General features: G+C 42.6%; 1 protein-coding gene across 3 annotated transcripts in view; it reads right to left on the reverse strand.

Moving 5' to 3' along the window:
* Positions 1 to 19,480, reverse strand: part of LOC144606482 (eosinophil peroxidase-like) — a 41,867-nt gene that overhangs the window by 17,055 nt on the left and 5,332 nt on the right. For all 3 annotated transcript variants that reach the window (XR_013548954.1, XM_078422645.1, XM_078422643.1), the window contains 5 exons: positions 14,973 to 15,066; positions 9,745 to 9,917; positions 6,778 to 6,910; positions 5,248 to 5,377; positions 2,491 to 2,697 (listed from right to left, as the gene is read on the reverse strand). Coding sequence is in view for 2 of the 3 variants with exons in the window: in XM_078422645.1 (XP_078278771.1) it covers positions 2,491 to 2,697; positions 5,248 to 5,377; positions 6,778 to 6,910; positions 9,745 to 9,917; positions 14,973 to 15,066 (737 nt within the window). In the remaining variant the exon portion in view is untranslated. The remainder of the gene's footprint in view (positions 1 to 2,490; positions 2,698 to 5,247; positions 5,378 to 6,777; positions 6,911 to 9,744; positions 9,918 to 14,972; positions 15,067 to 19,480) is intronic.

Consider the following 19,480-nt stretch of genomic DNA (forward strand, 5'->3'; position numbering starts at 1 on the left):
CTCCCCCAACATTGGGAACATGTATCCTGCCTCTAACGTGTCCAACCCCTTAATAATCTTATACGTTTCGATAAGATCTCCTCTAATCCTTCTAAATTCCAGTGTATACAAGCCTAGTCGATCCAGTCTTTCAACATACCACAGTCCCACCATTCCGGGAATTAACCTAGTAAATCTACGCTGCACGCCCTCAATAGCAAGAATATCTTTCCTCAAATTTGGAGACCAAAACTGCACACAGTACTCCAGGTGCGGTCTCACTAGGGCCCTGTACAACTGCAGAAGGACTTCTTTGCTCCTACAACTGCAGAAGGACCTCTTTGCTCCTACACGTGCAAGTTAAAATGACATATGACTTTGCACTTTAGGTATTGCCCTTAAGATCACTCTATATTTTACATTGTCATTCATTCCTTCCATTGCCAATATCAAGAGCAACTGGGCATCTCCAGTTCCTTCCTATATATTCCTGCAAAGGTTTAGTCTAAATGTCTAGGCTCAGTTATTCAGCTGAGCTTTTTTTTTAAATTGCCTCCAGGTTTATGGGATTGCTTCACATTAGGTGGCCTGCAAGCAAAACTCAGGATCAATAGACTGAGCATTGTCCATATCTATGATATTTAATATACAGGGGCATATAAAATTATGAGAGGCACAGATGGAGTAGACAGTCAGAACCCTTTTTCTGGGGTGGAAATGTCAAAGACTAGAGGTCATAGGTTGAAGGTGAAGGGGGCAAAGCTTAAAGGAGATGTGCGGGGAAAAGTTTTATTTTACACAGACGGTGGTGGGTGCTTCGAACGTGCTGCCAGGGGTGCTAGTGGAGGTAGATGCGATCGTGGCATCTAAGAGGCTTTCAGATAGGCACCTGGATACACACCGGGGATATGGATCATGTGCAGACAGAGGATATAGTTTAACTTGGCATCATGTATGGCACAGACATTGTGGGCTGAAGGGCCTGTTCCTGAGCTTTTCCTATTCTGTTCTACGCTTTAAGGACATTTTACAGTATGATTTTTGCCAATCTGTCAATTGAATGCAAACCACCATTGCTGAAGTACTTTCTCAGAGTTTTGTGATGCTTCTCCCAGGCATGGTTGTGCGCAGGGCTTCACTCAACCACCTGTTGGGAGATTGTGCCTGGGAGCATGCTGGGAGAAACCGCGCACTTCCGAAGACATGCGGTCACCCGGAACTCAGCAGCAACTCGCCAGTGTTTGGAAGATCCAACCAACTTGTGTGGTAAGCAGAACAAAGGATGATGTACCGAGCAGCTGTGGAATTTGACTTGTCGTGCATTCAGGAACAGATCACAGCTTGCTTTGTTCAATGCTGGCACGCCTGCCAATTCAGTAGGTAAACATACCAACACCAGCAGCGTTAAATGCACGCAGATTAATATTACATGAATCAATGGGAAATGCACGCCATTCAGGTTGTGGTTAACATTCTCACTTGCTCTGCCTTCCCCAACCCGGTTCCATCTGCTCAGATTCCCTCCCTTAACTTGTTCCACCTAACAACAACCAACCAACATCTCAAGATCCCCACTCCCCCACTGGCTCCATCTAGCTGTTATCTCTCCTCCTCCCCCACTTTCCCACCTCAGTTGATTCCACTGATCATCCTCCAGTCTCTGCTTCACCCCTCCCTCTCACTTCTATATACTGTACTGGCAATCTCCCCTCTACGTTCCTGATGTAGGGATCTTGACGTGAAACTACAATCACCCCTTGGCCTCTATTGATGCCGCTTGACCCATTGAGTTCTTCCATCTGTCTGTTTTTTTTTCATTCATGTTCTAGCACGGCACACTCTTGTATAATCTTTCAACATGCTCACTTCTTCAACATAAAGAATAAACTGGAGAAGAAGACAAGAAAATGGATGCAAGAGACTAACATGACTAGCTTGTCCAAGGGTGGGCTTGAATTCTGCACTAGGAGCTACCAGGATCTTTCTAATTGCTGCTGCTAATTATTTGGGCACATTGTAACATTTTATTTTTGTAAAAATTAGGACAGCTAACGTTAATTAGACTGGAAAGCAGTCATGTTACCAGTGGTGGAACTAAATGAAATTCCGACAGGTCCCACATAAGGACATGTTTGTTTAGCTAAGTTTAGAGGTACAGCATGCAACCAGGCCCTCCGACCCACCAAGTCCACGCTGATCATCGATCACCTGTACATTATTTCTAAGGTAGCTCACTTTCGCATCCACTCCATTCACAACAGGGGCAAGTTATAAAAGCCAATTCACCTACAAACGCGCACGTCTTTGGAACGTGGGAGGAAGCAGGAGCACCCGGAAAAGACCCACATGGTCACGGGGAGAATGTACAAACCCCACACAGACGGCACCTGTAGTCAGGATCGAACCCGAGTCTCTGGCGCTGTAGGGCAGCAGCTCTACCACTGCGTCACTGTGCGCCTGTTTGGATTGAGCATGACCCAAGCTATCAATAATGGAAAATAAATTCTGTACCTTAATGGGGAAACAAGGAGCTTTCTGAACACAAGACGTCGCACAGTTGATGCCATTGCTGAAGGCCTGGATATTGTTGGATGGTTGAGTTAAACTTATGTCGTGACTAATCCACTGGCCCCACTGTACAAATAATCGACTTCTTTCAGAGTCTGAAACGATGCTTTCAAAGGATGCTTTCAGGATCTTGTTGGAAACTTCTCTGGCCTGAAGATGAATCAGAATAATTAACAATTTTGAGTCAGTATTTGATATATAAATCCTCTTATTCATTCAGAGTGCCCAAACCCAGTGCTGGGTGAGCAGAGATTTTCATGAAATCATCAAAAGATTCCTTCAACGTTCACTAATATTCTTAAGCCAGCAATATTCAGCAAAGGATTATTTGGGAATGGATTTATATTATTAGTTTTAACATTTCCTTCGGTTTTTATTGTTGTATCTTTGTTTTGATTTCTGATCAATTCCCAGTTTCTCTAACATGCATTAAAGGAATTTCTCTGTAGAGGGAAAAGCTAATAGTATTGTGATCCAAATAACCACATCAACATCCTATCTCTCAGTGCACTGTCCGTAGACATAGTGGATTCATCGCATACATACTCTTACACTTGTTTGTGTGCTCAAGGTTGCCATCTGTGGGCTATACTTCCTGCTAAGTCTTTAATTTCTGTTCACAAAGCTACTGGGGTAATGTTTAGGAAGGAACTACAGATGCTGGTTCACAAACAAAATGCTGGAGGAACTCAGGACAGGCAGCCATTCCTTCTCTCCAGAGATGCTGCCTGTTCCGCTGAGTTATTCCAGCACTTTGTGTCTATCTTCATTGGGATAATGTTTTTCTGCGTGGGTCAGTCCCTGTTAAAACGTATCATTTTGCCCCTTGATTTTAATTTTTTTTAATTTTATTTATTTGACCAGGTTTATAACGCCAAATTCCCATGTTAATTTTCCATTCTATTTATATCTTTCCACCAGTGGTGTCATTACACTGCCACATCCCTCTCCCAAATCAGGGATGATAATTACTGGTCACCCAAACAATTAATTTACAGATGAAAAGCACTGACATTAAATGCATACTGACCTAGATTATTTTCTATATTTATTGATTTGATTAACAATACCACATGAGGATAAACCACCAACCTGAAATTGATTTTAGAAAATAATCACTTGGTAATATTGAGTTTAACATAGTTTCAGATTTCTGACTGAGAGTCAGATTCATAGAGCAATATAGCAGTGTAAAATGCTCTTTGGCTTAGCGTGTTCATGCCAACCATGTTGGCATTCTGGGCTAGTCCCATTTATCTGCATTTGCTGCATATCCCTCCAAACCCCTCCTATCCGTAGATCTGTCCAAATGTTTTTGAAAGTCGTAATTGTTTCCGCTTCTACAGCTTCCTCTGGCAGCTCCTTAGATGAAAGAAACACATTTCTGTTCTTGCATGGGTTGTAAAGGCCACTTCCGGGTTACAGACACAATTAGACCTTTAACCTCACAGTTGCACTGGCACTGTTTTAGTTCATTTGAAGAATAACTTGGAGCCGTCTTTGTAGCAATGGCCCTCTGTGGAGAGCAAGCATAAGGGTTAGAGGTAAATATCTGGACTTCTGTTTGACTAATGACTGAAAAACCTGGAGTGTTTACAAATTTCTTCAACCTCACAAGATTTCCTTTTTGTAACTTTTGGCGAACTGGTCCAACAGTGAAAAGCACAGTGGCTGACATTTCCCTTGGCTTCAGAGGCACAGTTAATAACACCAGAGATTGAGCATCGATCAGTCCCTCTGGTGTTGCAGAATTGATTTTTAGGTGCAACCTACAATATTATTTGGTCACAAATAGATAAAACACTAAAGCCCCTGTCCCAGTTCGGCGATTTTTTTAGGCGACTACGGGCGACAAGACTGTCGCCGCACGGTCGCCGGGGTGTCGCGGGCATGGTCGTGAGTAGTCTCCAACGGGTCGTAGCGTTTTTCTGGTCGTCGCTGGATTTTGTGAAGGCTTGAAATTTTTCGCCGACTGTTGGTTTGACGCCAATGAGCGTAGCTTGACATCTCCTGACGAGGGCGCTGTCCTAGGTTATCGCCAGGTTGTCGCCGGTGCTGACTTCGGCGAATTCCAAGTGAGGACTTGATCTGATCATCCATCAGTGTAATGTGTCCATAAATGATGGTAGGTTTTGTATGTTTTTGCACTAGCATTCTGTTTAAAGTTTGAATTTTAAAGTTTGAAGTTTATTGAAATTTATTGAAGTTTATTACAATATTTTTGTATGCACTGTGTTGTATGTTCATATCAACCTTTTAAAAAATTTCGTTTGAATATCAATAAAGGAAATTCTTGGCATTTTGACGGAAAATTGATGAACGAAGTATGTACACAGTCTTTTATCCTGAGTGGGAAAATAGAGAACTAGGGGGCATAGGTTAAATGGAAGAGTGGAAAGTGTTTGGATGACCCCAAGGAACAGATTATTCACAAAGAGGATGGTGGGTACATGGAACAAACTACCAGAGGACTTCAGGTGGTCCCTGCTTCCCCTCTCTATCCCCTTCCCCTTCCCACTTCTCCCACTAGTCTTCTTGTCTCCGACTACATCCTATCTTTGTCCCGCCCCCTCCCCTGACATCAGTCTCGACCCGAAACGTCACCCATTCCTTCTCTCCAGAGATGCTGCCCGACCCGCTGAGTTGCTCCAGCATTTTGTGTCAAACGACCAGAGGAAGTAATTGAGCACCAATAATTACCGGTGGCAGAGGGAATCCCAGGTAAAGCTTTCCCTGTATCCAGCCTTTTGGAAGGGAAAATCCGTCTTCATATTCAGCTGGAAGCCAGCGAGTAAATGGCATATTGGGTATTCCCAGATACGGAGTCCTCCTGGAAGTGAGCAGATGGAAAATATAATTTTGACTGCAATTTCTCCATCTGCAGTCATTATAAATGTAAAATGAAGTCAGAAATTATTTTCATGTCTCGTTAAATTAATTTCTAAAGATTTCATTGCGAATACTTCCCGTTGGACTTTTCTCTTTCTTGTAAATGGAGTCAGAGGGTAATGGATATCGTAGAACTGCAAAGAACTCCTTCATTTAATTATCACAAGTTAACTTGAGCTCCTGTCAGACTCTTTCAGCAAGAAAGGAAGTCCCAACAGATTTATAATCTGATTTTGAAAACCACAGGCATTTCCTTGAAGTTCCAGGCGGCTTGGTGTACCTTGCCAATTGTAGATTGTATGGCCTTTGGAAAATATGGCAACTTGCCCACCACATGGGCTGACTTGTGCATCAGGATTTCATTATAATATCTGGAGATTTACAATAGACAATAGACAATAGACAATAGACAATAGACAATAGATGCAGGAGTAGGCCATTCAGCCTTTCGAGCCAGCACCGCCATTCAATGTGATCATGGCTGATCACTCTCAATCAGTACCCCGTTCCTGCCTTCTCCCCATACCCCCTCACTCCGCTATCCTTAAGAGCTCTATCCAGTAGCAGGGATGGCTAGCAAGTATGTTTTATAGTAATCTAATTGTTCAGTGATGTTCGGGTGATTCTCGGGTGATATTTTTGAGACTGCAGTTCCATTAAACCTTGGAGGTTCAGCCCTGTACATTGCTGGATTCTACTTTGGAGGATGGGAGGTTGGGCAAATGGGTGAGATTTCTCTGTTGCTGAAAGAGTATCTTAGAGAGATTCCGCTAAAGCTGTCTTGGCTGACTTCTGCTTGATCAGGGTTCAATTTAATCTTATTTTCCACTCCCTTTAACAGCTTCACCCTCTGTGGTCCAATTCTGGATACCTGTGGAAATGTCAGGGGGGGGGGGGGATGTCCTCTCCCCCTCCCCCCCCCCCCCCCCCCCTCCTCCCCATCACCAGTACCTGCAGCTGCTTTTGTTGCCTCCCACTCTTCCTGAAGGTTTAGTTCCTTGACCAAGTCTTTGGTTACATCTTACTATCTCCTTAAAAGCCTGGGTATCAAAGCTTGTTTGGTAATTTGGTACCTTCTGAGAGGCACCTTGGAACATATTACAATACTAACGGAGCAATATGAATGCAGGTTGTCATTGGGTGCAGAAGTATTATGGTTACTAGCCATGCAGTTTCTGTAGATTATGTAACTAAAGGATTAGAAATAGTTTATTTCATTTGAATCCATTTTAATGGAGCCTACATAATTGTACAATTCGTATACGTAGCGGCTTTCCTCGTTTCTTTAGAAAGATGTCATTATCTCAGTCCATAATTGAGTGAAGATCACATTAACGTTACCTGTTGTTGCACATGGAATTGATAGCTCTGTATCGGTTGGACCAGCAGCCAGTTTCACAGACAGAAGGCTGGACAAGTGTTGAGTACTTTGCTGCATGCATCATCCTGTCCAGCTCACTCACAGTTAGACGATCTAAGGAATAAATTCTCATGAGTGGAAGAGTCTGGAAATATAAACTTTTTATTGAGACTGATAATGGATTTATATTCACCATAAGTGTCAATGCTGAGTGACATATTTAGTGAATTCATGACAGATTCATCACATTTCCCTGAAGGTAAGGTTGCAAATTGGTTCTGGTTGTGTAGATATTATTTTGTTGCTTGGCCATCATAATACTAGCAAATGTACTTATAATGGGACCATCATTGCTGACTTTCATGCTGAGATTAACCCTTTCCTTGGGATATTTATCTTTTGAAATTTGTTTCTAGGTTTAATCACCCAATCTACATAACCCAAACTAATGCCTGATTTAATTCCCATTCTATCATTTTTTCTGAGCTCAACGGTATGGATTTAATCTACGATCTCAGATTTAGAATAACAGAATATACAGTACTACCGGAAGAAAGGAAATCTTCTTTCCTGGGTTCAATTGGCAGGTAATTGGGCTAACATGTAGAGAAAGGAAGATTGTGCTGTTGCTATTGTAGTGGGTTTAAACTAGTCTGACAGCCAACGGAAACGTCACAGGGTATTGAGAAAGGATAAAGATAAACCAGAAGTTGAAGTTAGAAAAGTAGTAAGTAAAATTAATAGGTGTCAAAAATAAAGTTGAACAGCACAACCAGATTACAGTAGAGAAAAATGAAAAATTACAGGTCATTAAAGGCATATTGTACCTGAATGTTCACGGCATTTACAACAAGGCGAATGAATTTCCTCCACAAATAGGAGGAATTGTAAATTATTCAAGACATGTGTCAACAAAGCTGAGCACTAAATATTCCAGGGTATTTTATAGTTTGGAAGAAAAGACAAAAATGATAGAAACAGGGAAGCAATGTTTTGCAGTACAATTACCAAAAGAGAAGATTAATGCAGTGGTGAGGAATGATCATGGCAAGAGTTATCATGATGTAGGATTAGATAAATTTGGGTCAAACTAAGATGTAGCAAAGGTCAGAAAATATAGGTAGGTGTTATTTATAGGCTTCTAAATAGTAACTGTAATATTGGGCACGGTATAAATCAGGAGATTAAAGCTGGCTGGTAATACAATGATCATGGATGAATGACAACACACAGATTGAACAAATCAAATTTTATGGAATACGGTGGAAGATGAATTCATGCAATGTATTTGAGGCACATTTCAAAATCAATATTTGAGGCATCAACTAGGATAAAGGCTATTTTATATCTTGTTTTGTGCAATGAAAATGGTTGATTGATAATCTTGTTATCAAGAGACCTTTGGTGGAGAGTGACAACAATGTGATAGAATTTTACATTGAGTTTGAAAGTAATATAGTGTCTTAAATCTAAACAGTGGACTATATGAGAAGTGTCGGGTATGTTTAATAGAGAGGATGCATTAAAAGGCATGACAGAAAATTACTCATATTTAAAGAAACAATTCATACATTGAAAAGAAAATCCTTTGAGGCATAACTGATTATCCATGGCTTATCAGAGAAATTAAGGTTATTCTAACTCAAAATATGGTTTTAAAGTTTCCAGAAAAAGCAGTAGGCCTGAGAAAGAACCCGAAATTGATAAAGGTAGAAAATGAGCAGAAACTGGAGAGAAACATTTAAAACAGACTGCTAGACCTTTAATAGGCGGTAGGAAGAAAAAGTTTAGTGAGGGTAAATGTGGGACCATTGTTTAAGGGTCCTGACTCGAAACATCACCTAGGGATCTTCTCCAGAGATGCTGCCTGACCCGCTGAGTTACTTTAGCACTTTGTGCTCTTTTCAATTAAAGAGTTACTTTGTTTTGTCTTTACAGAGGAAACCACACAAAACCCGCTGGGCAACATTGCAGATCCAAAGGAAATAGATAAAAATCTGAAAAAAAACATCAGAGAAGTTGGCTACATTTGAAAACTGATAAATCTGAAGGACCTACCAGTGGTTTGGGAAAATACTGGAATTTATAACAAAAGGTGAGGTGTTCTTAGTTTCCTGGAAGTCTTTCAATAATATTCTGACCTGGTTAACTAGATTTGGGGTAATGTTCTGACTTGGAGTGAGGTTTCGGTTATTGGACAGAAAGCAAGAATAGGAATAAACAAATCCTTCTTAAGTTGGTAGCCTTTGATTAGAGGAGTGCCGCAGAGGTCAGTGGCTGGACCTCAGCCATTTCATTTTGGTTCACATAACAAAAATAAGAAAGGTTTCCATTAAATGGTGAGAGGGATTGGTTAGTGTAAATTTTTAATGGCACTTGGATGTGCTTGTACACAAATCACAGAATACCAATGTGCATGAGTAGCAATGTCATTAGGAGGGCAAGTTGTATACTAGCCTTTACAATGAGACAATTGGAACACCAGGAGAGTAAGGAGGTCTTATTGCAATTGTACTCATCATGGTGAGACCAGACCTGGAATACTGCCTCAGTCCCCTTATCTGGGAAAAGATGTACTTGCCATGAGGAGTGCATTTCCAAAGACGGTGCATTTTCCACATGAGGATCGATTGATAAGACTGGGATTGTATCATGTATAGCTTAGAAGAGTTTGAGATCTCATTGAAGCTCGTGGGGTTCTTAAAGGGCTCAACTATCCAGATACGTGGTGACTGTTTCCCCTGACTGAGGAATCTATGACCAGTGGGCACTGTTTGAGAATAATTAGGCTACGTAGAACTGACATGAGGGGAAATGTCTTCACTGAGACGATATTGATTCAGCTGAGGAGCCTCAGTCATTGTGTTCTTTGAAAATGCTGAAGGGATAGGTGGCCCATTGATGCTCCTATTTGTTACATACAGTACTGGAGTCATTTTTAAACTGACCTGTTATATTGATTGGCCATTGACTGTGCACGTGAACCCAGTGTTGCTTGGGCCTCAGTGGAATCTCCACGTTCTCAGCATTTTGCACCTCATTCTTGTTCTTTGCTGTAAATTGCTTGAAGAAAGCCAGAAGATGTGAAGGTGCTGGCGATGTGTTAGTATTGCTTCTTCTGCTACTAAAATAGAAAAGAACAACAATCGGATGGATTGCAGGACAGCTATGGATACACTGAACAACCTTGTGCTTTGTGATTACTCAATGCTTTCAAAAGCCCTCTGTCTCTGCGAGATTATCGTGATTGATCAGAATGAACAAAGCTGTTTCACAACAATGTTATTATTTAGTAAAATTTCAAATAATTCTGGCATTCTCGGGACTTTAGTGGTGCCGAACTGCCAGATTTTTAGACTATATTTTGAATTCACTTTGTAAGGTTACAATGTTATATAATACATTTCTCAGTGAACTCAGCAAGTTTTCAAGGACCCTGATTAGTTTGAAAAGAACTTGGAAAATGGGGCCCCAGAGAGTCGAATGTAGCATGGCAACTGGCACCTCGGTGAGTCAGTAGGACGTGCTGGAAGCAGGGGCCTGGCGAGTCAGAAGAACATGACAAATATTACCTGGTGAGCCAAATCATCTGGATTTCCAAATGGTTGGGTACTGGATTATCTGAATTTAACTGTACTAGGAACACATCTTGTAAAATGGCTTCTACTGGAATCATTTTTCAATCTTCACTCTCTCCCTAGTTTTTACTTAGAGCCACAGACCATTGGGTTACACAGCAGGGAAACAAGCCCTTTGGCCCATTTCTTCTGACCAAGATGCCTCATCTAAGCTAATGCCATTTGCCCACATTTGGCAAATATCCCTCTAAACCTTTCCGATCTGTGTATCTGTCCAAGTGTCTTTTAAATGCTGTTATAGTATCTTCCTGAACTACTTACGGTAGCGCAGCGGTAGAGTTGCTGCTTTACAGCGAATGCAGCGCCGGAGACTCAGGTTCGATCCTGACTAGGGGTGCTGCACTGTAAGGAGTTTGTACGTTCTCCCCGTGACCTGCGTGGGTTTTCTCCGAGATCTTCGGTTTCCTCCCACACTCCAAAGACGTACAGGTATGTAGGTTAATTGGCTGGGTAAATGTAAAAATTGTCCCTAGTGGGTGTAGGATAGTGTTAATGCACGGGGATCGCTGGGTGGCACGGACTTGGTGGGCCGAAAAGGCCTGTTTCCGGCTGTATATATATGATATGATATGATATGATATGATACTTACTCTTCTGAGGTACTTTGACAAATTGGGGCTTAACAACCATGAATATCCACATAGTTTGTCCTACTCACTTGTTGCAACATCTATATACTAAAACTCTCATTTGTTTGTTTGTTTGTTCCTGAACTACAGCCAAATCGGTACACGATAGCGTGACAATTTTAGGCCCTCCTTACTCACCGTCGTCCCTTTGGTGCTAATGGAAGAAGTTTCATAGAAATCGGTGTTATATTTTTTGTTATTCACATTTTAAAGTTTAAATCTATCTCCTAGGGAGGGAGGGGGAGGGAGGGAGGGAGGGGGTGGAGGGAGGGGGGGAGGAAAGGAGGCAGGATAAGGGGGATGGAGTGGGGGGAGGGGAAAGGGAGGGGGGAGGGGAGGGAGGAGGGAGAGGGGAGAGGAGGGGGGGAGAGGGTGCTGCACCAATGCAGGAGAGTGGACTGTGGGTGACTAAATTTCATCCATAAATCTTGTTTTTTGGGTGACAAATAAAGATATCTTGAATCTTGAATCTTGAGAGGTTTGTAGCCCAATGGGTCCACTTGGTCTTATTCATTAAATCCCTCCACCCAAGACTTTCAACCCATGATGTCTAGATGAGTTCTTGTTATCTAGCCTGCTGACCTTTGAGGCTCCAAACATTGAGGATTTCAAATTCGCTGAGATTTAACAAGGACAGAAAGTTTCTTAATTGGTGTACTGAGATCTATAAAAATATGGAATCGGCAAAGAAGTGGCTTCTGGGCACAGGAATGGCACATGGGCCATTGTGGAAATTACTGTGGAAAGAGTCCAGGTCTGTTTTTTGAAATTAATTGAGTTCCATGCTTAATTGGATCTCTGATGTACAGAGCAGAGCACAAATGTTTGGTTTGTGTGGAAGTGAGACTGCTAAAGGAGATTAGAGCCCATGGTATTAGAGGGAAGATACTAGCACGGATAGCATGACGGAAGGCCAAGAGTGGCAATAAAGGGGGCGCTTTCTAGTTGGCTGCCTGCGACCAGCAGTGTTCCACAGAGACCGCTGCTGGGGCCGCTACTCTTCACGGTATACACGTATCAACGATTTGGATGAGGGAATTGAACGTTTTGTGGCCATGTTTGCAGATGATATTAAGATAGATGGAGGGGCAGTTAATGTACAGAAAGCAGGGACTCTGCAGAAGGACTTAGACAGGTTAGGAGAGTGGGCTGAGAAATGGCAGATGGAATACAGCATAGCAAAGTGCGGTGTCATGCATTTTGGTAGTAGGAATAAAGGCGTACACTATTTTCTAAATGGGGAGAGAATTCAGAAATTGGAGGTGCAAAGGGACATGGGAGTGCTGATGCAGGATTCCCAAAAAGTTAATTTGCAAGTCGAATTGGTAGTAAGGAAGTTGAATGCAATGCTAGCATTTATTTTGAGAGAGTAAAGGCCCTGTCCCACTTAGGCGATTATTTAGGCGACTGCTGGCCACTGTCAAAGTCGTAGCAGATCGTCAACATTTTCTTTTACCCGACGACAATGACCACAACAATGCCGAGTCAGGTCGAGATTACACCGTCTTCGGAAACCGTGAAATTCCCACGCTGTCAATGCTTCTCCGGCGTCCTAATTTTCGCTGAAATCACTGACAAGTCGGTAAGTATTTGAGAGTTTTGAACTGTAACATCTTGTATGGGTTACTTAAAAAACAAGCTTCACGGTAACAAGGCATAAACTGGATTGACTTCCAGTTTACTAATGGCAGTATTAAGCAATTTAATTTTAAAAGTGGTTAAATGGATTTTTGTGAAAAGTGTGTGGGCATTCTTTGACAATGTACGGGAGATGCATATCTGGTTTCTGGGTTGCATATCTGGGTTGGGAGCCTACTTTAAATATGATCGTTGATGGCCATAAACATCGCGAAAATTCCCACGCTTACCTGACCGTCAAACTGTCGCCTCCAATCTACCTGTCAAATGTCCTGACGGTAAATAAATTGGTTAAACACAAGTATTTTATGGTATCTTGAAATGACTTTACTTATTTTAATATTATGTGCTTCTAAATGCATCTAAGAGAACCTAGCAAACCTGGGGACAGCATGAGGCAGCGCCCGCAATAAGCCACGATACCTAGCGACAAGCCAGCTGTCGCCGAGAAATTTCGCTCCGGATGATTTTGCAGCGACGCGCTGGGATCCACTACGATTCTTGGAAGACTCCTCGTGATCATGCCCGCGACACCCCAGCGAACTGTTGGCTTTATAAGGCACTGGTCAGACCTCATTGGGAGTATTATGAGCAGTTTTGGGCCCCATATCTGAGGAAGGATGTGCTGGCGTTGGAGAGGATCCAGATGAGGTTTACGAGAATGATCCCAGGAATGAGGGGAGGATCTCACTGAAACTTCCCGAATTGTGAAATGCCTGGATAGAGTGAAAGTGGAGAGGATGTTTCCACTAGTGGGAGAGTCTAGGACCAGAGGCCTTAATCTCAGAATAAAAGGATGTACCTTTAGAAAGGGGATGAGGAGGAATTTCTTTAGTCAGAGGGTGGTGAATGTAGAATTCATTGCCACAGACAGTTGTGGAGGCCAAGTCAATGAATATTTTAAAGGTGGAGATTGACAGATTCTTGATTAGTATGGGTGTCAGGGTTTAAGGGGAGAAGGCAGGATAATGGGGTTGAGAGGGAACGATAGATCAGCCATGGTTGAATGGCGGAGTGAACTTGATGTGTTGAATGGCTTAATTCTGCTCCTAGTATTTACGAACTTATGAAGTGACAGAACAAAGTACGAGTGTAATCTTATTTAATAGATTAGAAATTTTATTATCTGACACGGACATGTTTCAAAAAAAGCAATTTACTTTCTTTATATTTGAAACGAGTAGTTATGAAACAATATTGATTTCACGGCTATTTAATTAATGATTAATAAATAAGTCTGCAACCAGGGAGAAACCACCAGGGGATTTGCTTGAGGTTTCATGTTCTTCAAATCTTTAACAAATGATGCAAACTATCATAATTCTTATAATTTTAATAAATGCGCCGATGGCTTCAAGATAAGTATCACATAATTAATACAGAGGAAAGTGAAAGGCCCACGAGAGGGTGGAAGTGGTGAAGCAAATGAGCCAGGAAATTGTAAATTTCTTGTAATTAAGAGCAGATTAAGGAAAGACAAAAACACTGAATTATATTTTAATAACCTTGAGGATTGATAAGCAAAGTTGAAAAAAAAATGGGAATGATTTGCTTCTGATTATTAACAGTTCACTTTAGGTTTAGGTTTAGGTTTATTATTGTGACATATACCGAGTACAGTAAGAAGCTTCATCATGCATGCCATCCAATTCAATGAAATAAATACAATCAAGCTAAAGTTAACCCGCCCCCCCCTTCTCACTCTCTCTTTCTTGCCCCCTTCTCTGCCCTGTGCACCACCTGAATACACACCCATTTCTCCCCTTCCGCCTTTATTCCTTCCTCCAGCTTCACAATTCATACCTCTTCCATCCTTGTCTCGCACCTTTTGTCTTGCATCTCGGGTCCTGACCAGAAACATCACCTTTTCATGTTCACCAGGAATGCTACCTGACTTGCTGAGTTTATCCAGCAATTTGTGTCTTTTCTTTAAACCTGCATCTGCAGTTCCTTGTATCTGCTCAAGTAGAATAGATAGAGCAAAGGGGGTGATACAGAGTGCAGAATGTGATTCTCTGCATTGTAATGCACCAGTTCCATGGACAAAGTCCAACGGCAGCGATGGGGAAGAGGTGAATCGGACATTACCCTAGCTTATGGAAGGACCGTTCAGAAGCCTGATAACAGAGGGAACAAAGTTGTTCCTGAGCCTGAGGGTGCATACTTTCAAGCTTCTGTGTCTTCTGCCACTCAATCCCTATGATCAATAATATTAAATCTGAGCTGATTGTTGATTAAGGGAGTCCGAGCAAAACCATGATGACTACTCACTTTTCTCTTGTCTCCTTATACACTCTGTCCATTCTTTTGATAGCATCCAGTGTAGCATTTTGCTTGAACCGATTGCCCAGAGCTTCCTGAGAATCTGTAAAGGAAGGTGGTGCACTCACTATCATATCATATCATATCATATATATACAGCCGGAAACAGGCCTTTTCGGCCCTCCAAGTCCGTGCCGCCCAGTGATCCCCGTACATTAACACTATCCTACACCCACTAGGGACAATTTTTACATTTACCCAGCCAATTAACCTACATACCTGTACGTCTTTGGAGTGTGGGAGGAAACCGAAGATCTCGGAGAAAACCCACGCAGGTCACGGGGGAGAACGTACAAACTCCTTACAGTGCAGCACCCGTAGTCAGGATCGAACCTGAGTCTCCGGCGCTGCATTCGCTGTAAAGCAGCAACTCTACCGCTGCGCTACCGTGCCGCCACTAAACTCACAAAAGATCCCAATACATTTGATTATTAGGTTAATTTAATCATTTAATCATTTAGAGAATTTGACAACATTATTAATATAAGGAGTGTTGCTGGAATTAGTGCTCCCTGTAAACAGGATGTTGTTCTGGGTTCGAGATGTTGACCTGCAAACACTCTTTTCCTTCGATGGCCAAGGGCATTGCTGGCACTCTGAAAGCAGATGTAAATATCATCATCAATGTCTCCTTTGCCGAAAGCTCCTGAGAAAAACATGGTGACTCAAGTTTTACATGTGACGAATGTAGTTGTGGATCTTTATTGTTGGATGTATTATAATGCAGTGGGTGCTTGTTGGTAAATGATCTTTGTCTAACGGATGTTTAGTGTGAGGCCCATTCTCAAACATCTTAGTGAGTGAGTCAGTGGTAACAATAAGGTCGGCCTCTGAATGTACAAGCTTTGTGCTCTGGAGATTGATAATGGAGTTTGGGGTGATGATGGTAAGGGTGGTGAATCTGTCGAATTCTTTGCCACAGAAGGCTGTGGAGGCCAAGAAAATGGATATTTGTAAGGCAGAGATAGATAGATTCTTGATTAGTACGGGTGTCAGGGATTATGGGGAGAAGGCAGGAGAATGGGGGTTCGGAAGGGAAGATAGATTAACCATGATTGAATGGCGGAGTAGACTTGATGGGCCGAATGGCCTAAATATGCTCCTATCACTTCTGACTTTATGACTTTGCTCCCAGAGTGGAGGTAGTCACTAATGCATTTTTCCCTAGAGTATCTCCCCCTCCCTCTCCTACTGCGAAAATTAATGGAGCCCTCAGTACCAGCTTCCAGATTATTTAGCAATTTATCACATCAGCTAAATGTATTTCAAAATGTATTCATTATTTACGAGCTGGCTGTCACAGGCAAGCCCAGCATGTATTGCCCATCCCTGATACTAATTGGGCCGTTTAAGAGTCTGCCACATGTCAGACCAGGTAAAATTGGCAGATTTCCAACCTGAAGGACAATATGTTTCAACCACACAAGGATGTTTTGTTGCCAACATTACTACTTGTCAGATATTTGTGTTGTGACACATCCTCATGCTGGTTTGATGCCAGCTTTAGACAAAGAACTTTAAAGGTAAGCATCAACCAACCTTAGGTTTGGGCTGAACCTAACCTAAGTGTCACCACTGGGTATTCCTATCATGGTCTCTCTAGTTCCCACCTAGTCCAAATTCAGAGGACTTATCTCACTTATCTTAAGACTCTTTAGCCTCCAGTCTCATGTCCGGGAATGAAGCTCCCATGGCCAAAATGCCCGGAAAGATTTAACAACCGACAAATGCTTTGCTACAGCTTTAAGGATAATTTTGAAATGTTCAGGAGCAGTCTGCCAACTGATCACCTGTTTACATTAATTCTATGTTATCCCATTTTCTCATCCATTCGGGCCAATTTTACAGGGGCCAATTAACCTATAAACTCGCACGTCTTTGAGGTGTGGGAGGAAACTGGAGCACCTGGAGGAAACGCACTCAGTCACAGGGAGACTGTGGAAATTCCACACAAAACAGCACCCAAGGTCAGGATCAAACCTGTATCCCTTGCACTGTTAGGCAGCAACTCTATCAGCTACGCCACTGTGCTGACCCCAATTGTGAATATGTTGCTATTGGTGTTGTTTTTAGATGCTCATTTGATGTTTGATCAGTCCCTGTGTGGAGATCTTCCTGATCTTTGTCGACTGTATATTTTAAACTAAATTGTGAAGGGAACACACAGGGACATTGGTGCACATTAGAATTTCCACATTGACATATTCCATTCCTTACACTCTGACGTAACTCTATAAAATCATTTCCAGTAGCATCCCCACTGGGCCAATAAAGCCTCTAAGTACCATTTTAGAATGCGATGCAAAGTGGATGCCTAAACTAAGCTACATATTTAACTCAAGGCAACTTGAATTGCTCTAGCAGTTCACAAAACTCATGCTTTATTTAATTATTATGATCTCAAGGGCTCAAACCCAAATGCCACAGGCTTTTATACACTGCTGTTCAACTGTGAAATGTTTTAATTTTGTATGTTATTAGTATGCCATAAATATGGTCTGGGTTGTTGATTTCCTGTTGATTTCTATTTAAAAAACAGGACTGTGCTTGAATGGGAATTGGAATAGTGATTATTGGTTGGAAGCTTGGCTAGAAAGAAGGCCTTTACATTGCCTCCACTCTTCACTCCCAGTATTTCCTTTTGGTCCTTCTTTCTCTGCTCTGCACCTATTCTCCTACTTAATAGTAAGGCCTAAGCATTCATGATAACAATGTAAGAGTGGCATTCTGTTGCGAGCCTTGAGCCCCTACTGTTGTTGGCTGCCAAGTTTCCCTGAGCAGCCCGGGTGGCAGAATGGTTCAAACATGCCATATGTCTGTGTCATCTGTGTGTTGCATCCATTGGAACACATCTTGATTAATCTGTGAGGGCTATGCAACAGAATGAAGGACCATGGTTTATCACCATGGGTTTGCCATTCAATTGCCGCCTTCTCATTTCCCATGGAGCATTAAATGCAGGTGCCACAATGGTCTCCCACAGAATGAGGGCATTGTGTCTGCTTTCGGAGTACTGGGAGCCATTCAGTATTAAGGATGTTGGAGTAACTCTGCAGATCAGGCAGCATCTCTAGACAAAATGAATAGGTGCAGTTTTGGGTCGAGACCCTTCCCCAATTCTCGACCTGAAAAGTCACCCATTCCTTTTCTCCAGAGATGCTACCTGACCCGCTGAGTTACTCCAGCATTTTGTGTCTATCTTTGGTGTAAACCAGCATTTGCTGTTCCTTCCTACACATTAAGTACTACATGTGATTGGGGAAACTCCGATATGCAGATGGTATTTCCAACTACTCCTTGAAGAAGCATTTATTCACAGTCCTCTGTGAAGCTCAGTCACGGAGCTATTACTGAATTGCAGTCATCCAGCCAGGTGTGCATGGGTGAATGGTTCTGCAACATTCCTTAATGGATACGTTTCATCATCATCATCATCATCATCATCCTCCTCCTCCTCCTCCTCCTCCTCCTCCTCCTCCACCTCCTCCTCCTCCTCCTCCTCCTCCTCCTCCTCCTCCTCCTCCTCCTCCTCCTCCTCCTCCTCCTCCTCCTCCTCCTCCTCCTCCTCCTCCTCCTCCTCCTCCTCCTCCTCCTCCTCCTCCTCCTCCTCCTCTTCCTCTTCCTCCTCCTCCTCCTCCTCCTCTTCCTCTTCCTCTTCCTCTTCCTCTTCCTCTTCCTCTTCCTCTTCCTCTTCCTCTTCCTCTTCCTCCTCCTCCTGTTCCTCCTCCTCCTCCTCCTGTTCTTCCTCCTGTTCTTCCTCCTGTTCTTCCTCCTCCTCCTCCTGTTCTTCGTGCCTGTTGCTCAGTCTCCCAGACATGTTGCAATTCTAGAAAAATGGCCGCAAAAGCATTTGTGTCTGGGAGCAACTGATTCCTGGAGTAAGCTTGAATTCAAGCCAAACCCCTCAACTCCCTATAAATCCCAGTGACACAAAAGAAGCACCAGACAATTAGCCCGTCACCCAAATGTACCAAATACTAGAGTTAGGAGACTGAATGCTGAATGCCTGATTGCCAATGCACATTAAACCTTTGTGTAGGAAGGAACTGCAGATGCTGGCTTACACCAAAGATATACACAAAAAGGTGAAGTAACTCAGCGGGTCAGGCAGCATCGTTGAAGAAAATAGGTGATGTTTTGGGTCGAGACCCTTCTTCAGACTGACTCTCACTGATTGCTGTTGGTTCTTGCTGGCTAGATTGACAATTAAGGTATGAACTGATTAGAGCATGATATAATTTGATCACGACTTCCATTGACATGAAAGGTAGATTCCTACCTGAGTGCCATAATGCAGGGGTAATAAACAGACTGCTGGAGAGACTGGGAGTGGGGTGGGATTGGCCAAGTTGCATCTATAGAAGGAAAGGGACAATTGCCGAATGAGGTTGAAACACTTCATCTGGGCGTTCCCTTCACAGATGCTGGCTGATCTGTTGAGTTCCTCAAGCAGTCTG

The sequence above is a fragment of the Rhinoraja longicauda genome, chromosome 26 (assembly GCF_053455715.1).
Source record: "Rhinoraja longicauda isolate Sanriku21f chromosome 26, sRhiLon1.1, whole genome shotgun sequence".
Taxonomy (NCBI): domain Eukaryota; kingdom Metazoa; phylum Chordata; class Chondrichthyes; order Rajiformes; family Arhynchobatidae; genus Rhinoraja; species Rhinoraja longicauda.